Source organism: Mytilus edulis, chromosome 9 (assembly GCF_963676685.1).
Source record: "Mytilus edulis chromosome 9, xbMytEdul2.2, whole genome shotgun sequence".
In the NCBI taxonomy this organism is placed as follows: domain Eukaryota; kingdom Metazoa; phylum Mollusca; class Bivalvia; order Mytilida; family Mytilidae; genus Mytilus; species Mytilus edulis.
In genome coordinates, this window is record NC_092352.1 from 65,770,248 (window position 1) to 65,787,515 (window position 17,268).

Sequence of the window (17,268 nt, forward strand, 5' to 3'; positions counted from 1 at the left end):
TTCAACTTCATCAAAAACTACTTGACCAAAGACTTTAACCTGAAACTCGCACTTTCATTTTCTATGTTCAGTGGACCGTATAATTGGGATCAAAGGTCTAATTTGGTTTTAAAATTAGAAAGATCATATCATAAGGAACATCTGTATTAAGTTTCAAGTTGATAGGACTTCAGCTTCATCAAAAACTACCTTGACCAAAAACTTTAACCTGAAGCGGTACAGACGGACGGTCGGACGAACGAACGAACGTACGAACGAACGGACGGACGGACGAACGGAAAGACGAACGGACGGACGAACGGACGCACAGACCAGAAACCATAATGCCCCTTTACCATCGTAGGTGGGGCATAAACAAAATTTTGTTCACATCAGGACAATAAAATATTTTGAGAAGGGAACTATTTTTTAAATGTATACCACTACTTTTAATAAATGTAAACTGACTAAGCTTACAGTTCATTTTTATTTTGTTATATTTTTCAATAAGTTAGGTGGCTATCTAGAAAATTGTTGACAATGCTTATTGTTGTTTTAAGGCATATTGCTTTTGCTTTGTAGGAGCAAATGACGGGGTTTGGTGTGGTGTATTGTATTTGTAGGAGCAAATGACGGGGTTTGGTGTGGTGTATTGTATTTGTAGGAGCAAATGACGGGGTTTGGTGTGGTGTATTGTATTTGTAGGAGCAAATGACGGGGTTTGGTGTGGTGTATTGTATTTGTAGGAGCAAATGACGGGGTTTGGTGTGGTGTATTGTATTTGTAGGAGCAAATGACGGGGTTTGGTGTGGTGTATTGTATTTGTAGGAGCAAATGACGGGGTTTGGTGTGGTGTATTGTATTTGTAGGAGCAAATGACGGGGTTTGGTGTGGTGTATTGTATTTGTAGGAGCAAATGACGGAGTTTTGTGTGGTGTATTGTATTTGTAGGAACAAATGACGGGGTTTGGTATGGTGTCTTGTATTTGTAGGAACAAATGACGGGGTTCGGTGTGGTGTATTGTATTTGTAGGAGCAAATGACGGGTTTTGGTGTGGTGTATTGTATTTGTAGGAGCAGGTGACAGGGTTTGGTGTTGTGTATTGTATTTGTAGGAGCAAATGACGGGGTTTGGTGTGGTGTATTGTATTTGTAGGAGCAAATGACGGGGTTTGGTGTGGTGTATTGTATTTGTAGGAGCAAATGACGGAGTTTTGTGTGGTGTATTGTATTTGTAGGAACAAATGACGGGGTTTGGTGTGGTGTATTGTATTTGTGGGAGCAAATGACGGGTTTTGGTGTGGTGTATTGTATTTGTAGGAGCAAATGACGGGTTTTGGTGTGGTGTATTGTATTTGTAGGAGCAGGTGACAGGGTTTGGTGTTGTGTATTGTATTTCGATGATAATTGTATCACTTTGTAAGTATTGCTACTGTAATAGCCGTACAGAACGAAGCTATCTGGTACAGTCGTTGTTGTCGTAGACGCTGAATAATCAAGTTTTGTTTCGAAAGAAAACGATAAATGCAGGTCATATAATATAAAGAACATAATACAGTTTTGTTATAATTTGCGCATTTTTAATAATTCTATTTGTAAAATAAAGTTTTAAGTATATGTTCGAATCACTGTTTACCTTGTTTTAATTCCATACCAATAAAAAGACTATAGTAGAAGAATTTTGAATAAAGAAAAATTATATCTGACAAAAAAAAAAGGTTTCGATTTAAGCTATAAATGCCGTAGTTTTTCTCTTAGCTTTTCGTCCTCAACTTTGTATCGCAACTTATCCTTCAAATTCATGCACCAATACTGACATGTTGACATTTGAAAACAAGTATCCGTCAAAATCTAAATCTATAATCAGTTGTTAATTCTGGTGCGCTCCATAGAGACTTGAGTTCAACTGCTGAGTCAAACACTTGTCTTTAATGATTGAAATTAAAATGTGAAGACGTAAATCTGCCTGTAATTAATTAACGTACTATTTTGCTTGAAAGAAGAAGTATTGGGTAAGTATGAATAGCTGACATTTAAATCATCCATTGACAAATAAATTGTTCATTCCAATGTGACCTGGATTTGAAGTTTTTCTCTATTGTTTGCATCGATGCTATTGTAAAACTGGATTGAATTTATATGAAAGACGATATACTTTCGGCATATATTAAATATAAAAGTAAGGAAATATTGTGTACTATCTAGCAGAGTTCAAATAAGTGGTTAAAAGCAACTATTATAGGTCACCGTACGGCTTTCAACAATAAAAAAAAAATACCGTATTATCGGCTATAACAGGCCCCGGCATGAAAAAATGTAAAGCAATTCAAACGAGAAAACTTACGGCCCAAATTGGCTGATAATAAATGACATAACAATAGAGGAAGACATATTAAGTTACTTTTTAACTTTTCAATATCATAATCAATGTTAGTACCGTGTTGTTTTGTACTTTTTATATGCACTTACAAATGTAATTGCAGCGGCGACAATTGATGCCTTGGAGCGCATGTGACGGCAAAGCCGTCACAAACACAATCTAGCTAATAGTTTTAGAATATAAAATGTTTGTATTCTTTCATTTTTTTTAAACTTCTTGTTTTAAGATATAATAATGTATTGTAATTCGCATAATATTTGTTTCTTTATTTGATAATCCACAAAAACATCCTCCTCCAAAGGTATTGTTATGTTCATACATTTATGTCCTCTGTGGTTTTTTTTTTAGCCTGATTATATATTTTGCTTCTTTTTTAAGTTCTACCAACAAGGACCTAAGTTTAATGCTAGAAAATAAAGAATAGGGACGGATAATGTATTTCATAATGTCGAATACATTTGAAACGACTGAAGTAAATTACTAAACTGTATCTTAACAAAGCTTTTTTTACTTTTAAATATGGGCTAAAATATCCGCTAACATATAATAAATGTCATCTCACCATAGTTTTGGCCATTTTCACTCAAGGGAGATTTATTGTCGAAATTCTCATCTTGTGTAATATATTAGTACCCTTTATTTTATTACTTTCACTGGGTTGATACCAGTAAACTGTTAGTCCCCGAGGGTATCACCAGCCCAGTCGTACTGATATGAAAATACGGGCATGTTGTTATTATAATTTTCTGTCACTAACTTTCTAAAATTATTTAAAATTATCTTCAGGAATTATATTTCTCCGTCATGGAATGATTACTTGAGATTGGAATATGTATCTTCGTATGATAGTTTTTTGGGAGAGGAGGGTACGCATTTATAAATTAATCCTATATCGGATTTTAGGAAAGGTTGAAGTTTATTGACTTTATATTTTGAAAGTACATTATTATGTACTTTTAAAATATAAAGTCACAAACCCCTGACATTGAGGACCAGATTAACTCTGGTAAGTTTCACATTCTTAAATTCAAAGAGACAGAAGCTTTTTGATGTAATAAAAGCAAATATGAAATTCTGAATAAAAACCGGTAAAACGTTTGAATGGTGGACGACGTAAGAAGCCTGTAAACATGGAAAGGAACTTTACCATATCAATCAACTTCTTCACCTGGGACCACAATATTTGTTTTTCCTAATACTCAATGACACTAATACTGATATAGGCTGAGATGTTATCGGAAATGCCATCATAAACAAAGAAAACAGCATTGTTCAACAATCGAATCTAAAGAAATTGCAGTCCCTGTGGTAGCCTAAAAGCGAGATGAGAAAGTCAAGATATTCAACCTACGCTAATTTAGCTTATTTCGAATTGGGATTAAACTATCATTACGTATAAGGATAAAGGAAGAAAAAGAGAAAAAAAACCCAACATATTACATAATATGTTATTATATGTGAAAAGAAAATTACCAAACATATTGGACAGCACGACATGACACATATACGAACAATGCATGTTCTATTGGCCTGACATGGTACATTTTGTACATGCATACCATTTTTGGTGAGGTCAAATCAGTTTTACGTGCGCACATCTCTCATCCTTTACCTTTCTAGAACATATGTCGTAAAGGTACAAAAAACTTTACCACAGTTTAGCTATCATGAACAAAGAAATTAAAAGACTGCACATGATTTAGAAACTTCTTGTTTGGAATATCCTTCTTATGAATTATTTACATTTATATATTTTTTCAAGTTCTACAAATTTATAGTTTTAAACCACGATCAGGAATTCATCATTTGGTACTATTTCGAAAACACGATATAACGATGCTTTTTTCAAGCAATCAATGTATTTGAATGAGGACATTTAAAAAAAACGGGATCCGACCCATGAAAATGGTCCAGTTGTGAACTGATTTTTCAAACCAGCTGAATATCTCTTTTATGAATATGCGTTTCGCATTCAAAAAAAGGCAACTAATAAAATAATTAGACAATTGGATTTTTACACTATTTTTAAAAAGAAAACTACCTTAAATATTTCTTATGCTATAGAACTTGAATTCACCATACCGAATATGTTATCAGAGTAATGTATTTGAAGAACAGCTTGCACTTGGTAGACATTTATGGTAAATTTGCATGTACAAAGACTTTTAGTGACGGCATTGTAAGTTATTCAAAGCGCACTGTACAAAAATGTTAGGACAAATAACAAGGCTGTCATATACCAAAGCTAATAAATGCATACATTAATCACAACCAATAATGAATTCTATAAGATCTATTGGGATCTAAGAGCATTGTATGATAAATTGTGACTCTGTCAGTCAACCTACGCTAGTGTCAATACGTTGGCCAACTTTTGATAATTGGCGTTAGTTGTCCTGTGTAATTGATGTTTTATGTGGTCAATTATTTGGAGTCTGGAACAGGTCATGCTATATGTAGTATATTTTCCTAAACAGCAAGTATCGTGTCTTGGTCACAAAATATTCTTGTCTCGAATGTCATAAAAATTTCCATACAAGGAAGTTTTGTGTCCCGTCACTTAGCATACCACACGTAACACATGCCAAAGGGAATACTTCAGATAATATGTGCACGTGAAGTAAGACGGAATCGATCTGTTAACACGTCATTATTATCATGAAACTGAAATAATTAAATCTATTTTAAGCTCTACAAACCTTTTAAACAGAACCTACTTCTGATTACATTTGAAACGCTTTGTTCATCAAGTTTCCACCTAAACATCGAATTATTATATTAAAAAGGACGAAGAAACAAAAGGAGGAATTAAACAAACATACAATACTATTACTAACCATGACATAAAATAACCAAAGAAACAAACATACAATACTTTTACTAACCATGACATACGATAACCAAAGAAACAAACATACAATACTATTACTAACCATGACATAAGATAATCAAAGAAACAAACATACAATACTATTACTAACCATGACATAAGATAACAAAAGAAACAAACATACAATACTATTAATAACCATGACATACGATAACCAAAGAAACAAACATACAATACTATTACTAACCATGACATAAGATAACCAAAGAAACAAACATACAATACTATTACTAACCATGATATAAGATAACAAAAGAAACAAACATACAATACTATTAATAACCATGACATACGATAACCAAAGAAACAAACATACAATACTTTTACTAACCATGACATTATATTACCTAAGAAACAAACATACAATACTATTACTAACCATGACATAAGATAATCAAAGAAACAAACATACAATACTATTACTAACCATGACATAAGATAACAAAAGAAACAAACACACAATACTATTAATAACCATGACATACGATAACCAAAGAAACAAACATACAATACTTTTACTAGCCATGACATAAGATAACCAAAGAAACAAACATACAATACTATTACTAACCATGACATACGATAATCAAAGAAACAAACATACAATACTTTTACTAATCATGACATAAGATAACCAAAGAAACAAACATACAATACTATTACTAACCATGACATAAGATAATCAAAGAAACAAACATACAATACTATTACTAACCATGACATTAGATAACAAAAGAAACAAACATACAATTCTATTACTAACCATAACATAAGATAACCAAAGAAACAAACATACAATACTATTACTAACCATGACATACGATAATCAAAGAAACAAACATACAATACTTTTACTAACTATGACATTAGATAACCAAAGAAACAAACATACAATTCTATTACTAACCATGACATAAGATAACCAAAGAAACAAACATACAATACTATTACTAACCAAGACATAAGATAACCAAAGAAACAAACATACAATACTTTTACTAACCATGACATACGATAACCAAAGAAACAAACATACAATACTATTACTAACCATGACATAAGATAACCAAAGAAACAAACATACAATACTATTACTAACCATGACATAAGATAATCAAAGAAACAAACATACAATAATATTACTAACCATGACATAAGATAACCAAAAAAACAAACGTACAATACTTTTACTTACCATATGAAATAAGATAACCAAAGAAACAAACGTACAATACGTTTACTAACCATGACATAAGATAACCAAAGAAACAATCGTACAATACTTTTACTAACCATGACATACGATAACCAAAGAAACAAACATACAATACTATTACTAACCATGACATAAGATAATCAAAGAAACAAACATACAATACTATTACTAACCATGACATACGATAACCAAAGAAACAAACATACAATACTATTACTAACCATGACATAAGATAATCAAAGAAACAAACATACAATACTATTACTAACCATGACATAAGATAACAAAAAAAACAAACGTACAATACTTTTACTAACCATGACATAAGATAACCAAAGAAAAAAACGTACAATACTTTTACTAACCATGACATAAGATAACCAAAGAAACAAACGTACAATACTTTTACTAACCATGACATAAGATAACCAAAGAAACAAACATACAATACTATTACTAACCATGACATACGATAATCCAAGAAACAAACATACAATACTATTACTAACCATGACATAAGATAACCAAAGAAACAAACATACAATACTATTAATAAACCAAGACATACGATAATCCAAGAAACAAACATACAATACTTTTACTAACCAAGACATAAGATAACCAAAGAAACAAACATACAATACTATTAGTAACCATGACATAAGATAACCAAAGAAACAAACATACAATACTATTACTAACCATGGCATACGATAACCAAAGAAACAAACACACAATACTATTACTAACCATGACATAAGATAACCAAAGAAACAAACATACAATACTATTACTAACCATGACATAAGATAATCAAAGAAACAAACATACAATACTATTAATAACCATGACATAAGATAACCAAAGAAACAAACATACAATACTATTACTAACCATGACATACGATAACCAAAGAAACAAACATACAATTCTATTACTAACCATGACATACGATAACCAAAGAAACAAACATACAATACTATTACTAACCATGACATACGATAACCAAAGAAACAAACATACAATTCTATTACTAACCAAGACATAAGATAACCAAAGAAACAAACATACAATACTATTACTAACCATGACATAAGATAACCAAAGAAACAAACATACAATTCTATTACTAACCATGACATAAGATAACCAAAGAAACAAACATACAATACTATTACTAACCATGACATACGATAACCAAAGAAACAAACATACAATTCTATTACTAACCAAGACATAAGATAACCAAAGAAACAAACATACAATACTATTACTAACCATGACATACGATAATCCAAGAAACAAACATACAATACTTTTACTAACCATGACATAAGATAACCAACGAAACAAACATACAATACTATTAATAACCAAGACATAAGATAACCAACGAAACAAACATACAATACTATTAATAACCATGACATACGATAATCCAAGAAACAAACATACAATACTTTTACTAACCATGACATAAGATAACCAACGAAACAAACATACAATACTATTACTAACCATGACATAAGATAACCAAAGAAACAAACATACAATACTATTACTAACCATGACATAAGATAATCAAAGAAACAAACATACAATAATATTACTAACCATGACATACGATAACCAAAGAAACAAACATACAATTCTATTACTAACCAAGACATAAGATAACCAAAGAAACAAACATACAATACTATTACTAACCATGACATACGATAATCCAAGAAACAAACATACAATACTTTTACTAACCATGACATAAGATAACCAACGAAACAAACATACAATACTATTAATAACCAAGACATAAGATAACCAACGAAACAAACATACAATACTATTAATAACCATGACATACGATAATCCAAGAAACAAACATACAATACTTTTACTAACCATGACATAAGATAACCAACGAAACAAACATACAATACTATTACTAACCATGACATAAGATAACCAACGAAACAAACATACAATACTATTAATAACCAAGACATAAGATAACCAAAGAAACAAACATACAATACTTTTACTAATCATGACATAAGATAACCAAAGAAACAAACATACAATACTATTACTAACCATGACATAAGATAATCAAAGAAACAAACATACAATACTATTACTAACCATGACATTAGATAACAAAAGAAACAAACATACAATTCTATTACTAACCATAACATAAGATAACCAAAGAAACAAACATACAATACTATTACTAACCATGACATACGATAATCAAAGAAACAAACATACAATACTTTTACTAACTATGACATTAGATAACCAAAGAAACAAACATACAATTCTATTACTAACCATGACATAAGATAACCAAAGAAACAAACATACAATACTATTACTAACCAAGACATAAGATAACCAAAGAAACAAACATACAATACTTTTACTAACCATGACATACGATAACCAAAGAAACAAACATACAATACTATTACTAACCATGACATAAGATAACCAAAGAAACAAACATACAATACTATTACTAACCATGACATAAGATAATCAAAGAAACAAACATACAATAATATTACTAACCATGACATAAGATAACCAAAAAAACAAACGTACAATACTTTTACTTACCATATGAAATAAGATAACCAAAGAAACAAACGTACAATACGTTTACTAACCATGACATAAGATAACCAAAGAAACAATCGTACAATACTTTTACTAACCATGACATACGATAACCAAAGAAACAAACATACAATACTATTACTAACCATGACATAAGATAATCAAAGAAACAAACATACAATACTATTACTAACCATGACATACGATAACCAAAGAAACAAACATACAATACTATTACTAACCATGACATAAGATAATCAAAGAAACAAACATACAATACTATTACTAACCATGACATAAGATAACAAAAAAAACAAACGTACAATACTTTTACTAACCATGACATAAGATAACCAAAGAAAAAAACGTACAATACTTTTACTAACCATGACATAAGATAACCAAAGAAACAAACGTACAATACTTTTACTAACCATGACATAAGATAACCAAAGAAACAAACATACAATACTATTACTAACCATGACATACGATAATCCAAGAAACAAACATACAATACTATTACTAACCATGACATAAGATAACCAAAGAAACAAACATACAATACTATTAATAAACCAAGACATACGATAATCCAAGAAACAAACATACAATACTTTTACTAACCAAGACATAAGATAACCAAAGAAACAAACATACAATACTATTAGTAACCATGACATAAGATAACCAAAGAAACAAACATACAATACTATTACTAACCATGGCATACGATAACCAAAGAAACAAACACACAATACTATTACTAACCATGACATAAGATAACCAAAGAAACAAACATACAATACTATTACTAACCATGACATAAGATAATCAAAGAAACAAACATACAATACTATTAATAACCATGACATAAGATAACCAAAGAAACAAACATACAATACTATTACTAACCATGACATACGATAACCAAAGAAACAAACATACAATTCTATTACTAACCATGACATACGATAACCAAAGAAACAAACATACAATACTATTACTAACCATGACATACGATAACCAAAGAAACAAACATACAATTCTATTACTAACCAAGACATAAGATAACCAAAGAAACAAACATACAATACTATTACTAACCATGACATAAGATAACCAAAGAAACAAACATACAATTCTATTACTAACCATGACATAAGATAACCAAAGAAACAAACATACAATACTATTACTAACCATGACATACGATAACCAAAGAAACAAACATACAATTCTATTACTAACCAAGACATAAGATAACCAAAGAAACAAACATACAATACTATTACTAACCATGACATACGATAATCCAAGAAACAAACATACAATACTTTTACTAACCATGACATAAGATAACCAACGAAACAAACATACAATACTATTAATAACCAAGACATAAGATAACCAACGAAACAAACATACAATACTATTAATAACCATGACATACGATAATCCAAGAAACAAACATACAATACTTTTACTAACCATGACATAAGATAACCAACGAAACAAACATACAATACTATTACTAACCATGACATAAGATAACCAAAGAAACAAACATACAATACTATTACTAACCATGACATAAGATAATCAAAGAAACAAACATACAATAATATTACTAACCATGACATACGATAACCAAAGAAACAAACATACAATTCTATTACTAACCAAGACATAAGATAACCAAAGAAACAAACATACAATACTATTACTAACCATGACATACGATAATCCAAGAAACAAACATACAATACTTTTACTAACCATGACATAAGATAACCAACGAAACAAACATACAATACTATTAATAACCAAGACATAAGATAACCAACGAAACAAACATACAATACTATTAATAACCATGACATACGATAATCCAAGAAACAAACATACAATACTTTTACTAACCATGACATAAGATAACCAACGAAACAAACATACAATACTATTACTAACCATGACATAAGATAACCAACGAAACAAACATACAATACTATTAATAACCAAGACATAAGATAACCAAAGAAACAAACATACAATACTATTAATAACCAAGACATACGATAATCAAAGAAACAAACATACAATACTATTAATAACCAAGACATACGATAATCAAAGAAACAAACATTACTATTAATAGTACTAACCATGACATACGTAACCAAAGCAAAGCTAAGCAAAGCAAAGACCTCAACACTTTACATACACAGAATTTTAAGTAACATAAAACACATCACAAAACTCAGGTATTCTGGAAAGGGACACTAGTGGCCCAAGTCATAAAAGTCGGGGAGAAATCTCATTCGCTTATGTCACGATGGAGGAAAAAAGAACCGGATTGTGGCAAAAATACCGAACTCCATGGAAACTTCAAAACTGAAAGTCTCTTATTGAATGGTCAAATGAAAAGGTCAAACACACCAAACGAACGAGAAACAACTGTCACATAAAGCATTTCCTTATGTAGAAAATGGTTGATTAAGTTTGTATTGATGTGAATTAAAGTTCAATCTCAGTCAACCCAAAAGATCCAAAATAACTCACTGCGATGTATTATCATATGAATCAGCATTTATTTGTTAAATAAAGGAACTCGGTTAATGACTAATGGTTTTACAGAACATGTACGCTTTGTGTTTGTAGATAGAGTTGTACATATAATAATGTGTCTGAAATCGAAAAATTGAAGATAGAGTTCCATTTTGTTATTGTTCGTGACATGACCAACTTTTATCGATTAAATCACAATTTCACATTACTTCATTTTTGATTTTTTTTTCTAATGATAATCTTATTTTAAAAAAGTTCAAAGATGACCTATTTTGCATGTACGCCTATGGAGTAGTTACATTTTAATTGCCAGACTGCAACCTAAACTCTTTGTGATTGTAAGATTAAAAAACTGACTACAAATATACCTTTTGTACTAGCTTTAAATCATAAAGAAGCTTCTATTCAAGTTTGGTTCAAATCTAGGATAGTTGAAGACAGACCTTTTTTTACGAATAAACATGATTTATTTTTTCATAAAAGTTACTTCAGGATACTATCCTAATTTGAACATAAACAAGTTTCTGTCCAAGTTTGGTAGAAATTCAGGACAGTTTAAGAAAGTTATTTAAATTTCAAAAACTTCAACCACAGAGTGAATATTTGTGGACGTCGCAGCCGGAGCCAACGACGACGGAATATAGGACCGCTGTGTTGCTTTTGCGAAAACATTTGCAGGCTCGACGAAAAGAAGATGTGGTATGAATGCCAATGAGACGGTTCGTCAAATGAAAATACCACTTGCAACAAACTCGAACTCTATCACACGAATTCTTTAATAATATCAGTATGTCAATCTGTTGACAGCTTATAATGCAAAATGTATCTCTATCGTAAATTTTGAAAACTTACAAAAATTCCCGTACTAATCTTTTCATAACGACAATGAATAACATTAATAATCACAGAATATCACAAATAGAATGAGAAAGAATTCTACTTGTGGGGATTTCAGTGGTGAAATATTTATCCCCACGTAGAAACAAAATTACCATTGTCATCTACCATTAAAAAGTCTTGAAAAATGCAAATATAGATTATGCATTGGTCGTTAGTTAACAGTAAACTGTCTACACCATTATTTATTTGATTTCGAATAGTTCTATGAGTGACAAGGGGTGTATCTAAATACTTGTCTGTAGACTAAAGACTGAATTTGTGCATCGTAAATAAAAACTGAAAAAAATCTGTGTAATCTGGAGTTTTTTAATTTATGTTTAAAATAAAAAGAAGATGCAATATAAACACCAATGAGACAGCAACTCAACTACACGAAAAACAATATGTCAAGATCTCAACCACGAACGTGATAAAGCTAAAGATCGAATAACATAATACATACTAGACTTTAACAAAGGTCAAGTGGTTTTTCTTTGTAATTATACACATGAAAATATATTTCAAATTTTACTTCGTGTGAAAATTTTAATTGTTACAGCTCTCAAATTGTGATCATCGTAGTGTTCTGGACCTTCATGGTATATCATGTTAAAAACATTTGAGCCACACAAAAATTAAGGTAAAGTACATATGAGCAGGTTTGACTTTCAACACGTTCAGCTCTTTGAGATTGCTATCATAAACATTAAATCGTCTTTGATACCGTATTACTTAAGGTTTTGTATTATATTCTTCTGTGTGTTTGTTTGTGTTCAAACCTTAGTGTTAATGCTAGCTACTATATAAGTTGCCGAATAATCTTGGCATGTCTTCATTCACAAGAACTTGGAAAATAATGGATTTGTTCATTATTTTGACTTCTTTTTCTCTTTTTTCATTCTAAGAGTCACCAATGAGTTTTCTGTGGACGAAACCCACGTCTGGTGTACTAAATGTAAGCCTGATATCTATGATAATTTTATCTAAGTCATCACACGTGTCTATTTTGCCACTGTTACCTAATGCTGTTGAGATTTATTTCACTTCACCCCGAACTTTATATTCATTATGGTGTAAATTTACATTTGCGGCTATGAAGTATTTAGTTTGGAATCATACCAGCACAACTTTACATCAATTTAGAGAACTTTAAAAAATCATATTAATTCGTATTCCGTTGAATATACATTCCTTTCAATCTTCATGTATGAATTGTAAGTTTAACGTTATATTTAAGTAAGATTGTAAATCTTATCTCCATTTGAAAGAAGTAAAAGAACGAAAAAGTATAGTCGGGTCAGCAAGATACATAGATATGTACAAATGTCTCTTTTAATGTAAACTTTTATTACAATGTATTTATTAGTTATAGTAAGGTCTTGAATAACTGTGAGTGCTCGTAGATCGGCACTTTGTGTCCTTTCTCTTTTCTTATGTGTTTATGCTTACAACTGATTTATATGCTTTATTCAACATTTTGTTCCCCCTTTTTTTAAACAGCTTACTATGCTACACGACTGCATGTTCCGTGAGGTATATTGTTGTTTAATTCCTCGTCCTTTAGTCTCTGGGACTGTATGCATAAAAAATTAAGCTACTTGCGTAAAAATTTGTACAGAATTCTCTACATGACCTTCGATAAATCAGTACTACGATTGGATATCTTAACTTTATGATAAGTGGTTTTAGGCATACGGGCCCTGGTGAATTGTGATTTCTGTGGCAATCATATCACGTCTCCTTTTGTTGTTTTTTTTTTGTTTTTTTTAAGTTTTGCATATAGATATATATTTATTTCTGAATAATCTATATACAGTGGATAGGTAGAGATGGCACGGTAGTATTTCCTGGCCCATAGGGGATAATGATAGCCTTTTTAGAATTTTTGCCCATTTCTAACACTGCAAAAAATTCTACAGTCACAGTAAACTGAAGTGCTTTCATTTTACTATTCAGAAATGAATTTGAATGTGTATCATGATCGTTTACTTTTTTGCTATGGCCACTAGTGCTTTAAGGTCTTTTATCGTGCAGTGAATACAAAATTTAAAAAATTTCCCAAAAATTAATTTTCATCTGTATGTAAAATTATTTCATATTTTTCTACACCTGATTCATCCGTCAGTTTGTGCAAGTATTTCAGTTGATACTGTATTTTTTGTCCAATCACACTGTTCAGATACATTGAATTAGGTAGGGTACACAAAAGAGCAACCTAAATTCTGGAATGCAAATACTGCCGTGCCACCTGAAGAGAGGTACAGAATAGAATAAATTAAAGAACTATATTAGGTGAAAGTCAATCCGTATCACGCGCACACAAGTTTTTTAACTTAATTTTATGTTCTTTTGAATATTATGATAGTTTTAAAATTTACTTTCTTTTATATGTCATAAAGCTTTTATTTTTTGAGGTTATTTGGTTTCGTCTTATACTTCTTGATTTAGTAATGTAAAATTAGACGTTAAGCAACCAACAATCAATTAATCAATTCTTTATATCTATACTCGCATCAAGATGTTGATAAATAAAGTTGAATATCCTGCACGCATTCCAGTAATACATATATAAATCGACGAAAGACCCCATCCGAAATTATTGAAAACTATCATTCTGCATTGATATAATTATCCTGGTTTACCTTTGGGCTAACGCAGATAAGGTGTATCTAATAAAAACTAAGGTTTATATAATGAAAAAGTTCTTACCTGGATATAAGTTGTCCAGAAGAGTTAAAGGGACACAAAACAATGCCACCAGAATGTCCGCTATGGCCAGGTTAACTATGAAGTAGTTTGTAGCATTGTGCATTGAGGCATTCCTATATACTACCAAAACTACCATTAAGTTTCCAAATAGTGCACATAGAAATACCAAAGAGTAGGCAAATGTCAATGAGTATATGACGGTCCTATACACGGGATGAGAGAGAACATCAAAATATGTCTCATTATTTGTTGTATTTCGTGTTGTTAAATCTAGACTCAAACTGCTTTCCGTCGTCATTTTCCAATAATCTACACAATTGTTAGAACTGTTATTTAAGTTTATTTTCTACTTTATAGCAGGGTTCAGCGAATAATAAAAATCCGTTTTCTTCTTAGAACTTTCTCCTATCAATAAAGAAAAGCAATTAAAGGTAGAAATAAAATAAGTTTCCTATAGTTATAACTATTAGTCTTCCAAATTAAATTAATGACGTCATTTCATTCTCCTACGTATTTAATTACTTCCAACTGTCTTCAAACAATTTATGAAAACTATGAAAATAATAAAAAGTTACGATACTGACATGTGATAGTAAGATATCAAAATGTTGCTCTACAGTGTAACACCTGGTCTATATACAAAACGTTTACCAGACTGAGATCAATACACCTCCTGTAGAAGGAGAAACTTAGACAAACGGATATGTGACGATGTGATCAGGCCCTTCAAGATATGGCGTACTGTGAACAGACAATGAACATTTCAATTAGATTGGAGATACCAGGAAATTAATGACTTTTTTGTTTATGCTGCAGAAATATTTTAAATCGTACATCATTTTCAAGATGATACAATGACAGTTTGTATAACTCTATTTTAATTATCGTAAAATATAACGTCCATCGAATATTGGCTGTTAATTAATAAAATAGAATATTACAGCATATAAGTTTAGAATATTGCGATTACTAAAGAATTTCGCTAGTGTTGTTTTGATCATAGAAGTATTATATTGACAATATGATACTTCCATGCTATGGTGATAGTTTACAAAACAAAAGGCCTGATTTAAACATCAACAATTCTTGACGTGCATTTGTAATTATAATACTTGTGATCATAAATCATATTGAATGCATTTGGAGACTTGTTAAATTTTTATAAACGTTCACATTTTTTCTTGATAATGCACATGTTCATTTTTCGCTCAAAAGTTTTTAAATAAGATACTATTTTTTACCGTAAATGATCGTGGTCAGGGTTGGATATTTAAAGCCGTCTAGAGCCAAGACGCTCGGTCGTTTGCTGGTGGAATTTTTATTCTCCGAGTGTATCACCAGCCCAGTAGTAAGCACTTCTGTGTTGACATGAATTATCATTTATATGGTCATGCAATGTAATTATAATTTAACTGTTTACAAAACTTTGAAATTTAATACTAAAAAGTAAAATCACAAAAATACTGAACTCCGAGGAAAATTCAAAACGGAAAGTTCCCAATCAAATGGCAAAATCAAATGATAACACACATCAAACGATTGGATAACAATATTCCTGACTTGGTATAGGCAATTTCAAATGTAGAAACTGGTGGATTGAACCTGGTTTTGTAGCGCTAAACCTTTCCCTTGTATGACAGTTGCATCAAATTTTATTATATTTTCAACGAATACATTTTTAAAAATGAGTTCAACTTTTCTACTTCATAATTTTAATTTGATTTATTGTGCAGGAAAAGTATCGCACTCTCTGCATTTTAGACCATGTCAACGATTCCTTGAAGGGTCTGTATGTGGTCTGTTAATGGCAAAAGTTTTACCCCTATCCGACATTTACCACTAGTTGTTAAAAACTTTTCCGCTTTCCATTCCGGTCGATCCACTTTGAAGAGTCAACCGATTACATGAAATGTAAATTTGTTCTCGTCCTAAATATGCCAACTAAACATATTATGACACAGCTACTTGCTCATGTACACAACATCGTAAGGTGTAATTTTCATATGTTTTTTTTTTTAACTTTTA

The 17,268-nt window shown here is 30.8% G+C and overlaps 1 protein-coding gene across 1 annotated transcript in view; it reads right to left on the reverse strand.

The window, feature by feature from the left end:
- Positions 1 to 15,952, reverse strand: part of LOC139488879 (neuropeptide SIFamide receptor-like) — a 28,304-nt gene extending 12,352 nt beyond the window's left edge. The window contains exon 1 of the mRNA XM_071274831.1: positions 15,244 to 15,952. Within this exon, the coding sequence (XP_071130932.1) occupies positions 15,244 to 15,541 (298 nt within the window). The 5' untranslated portion in view covers positions 15,542 to 15,952. The remainder of the gene's footprint in view (positions 1 to 15,243) is intronic.
- Positions 15,953 to 17,268: the final 1,316 nt, after the last annotated feature.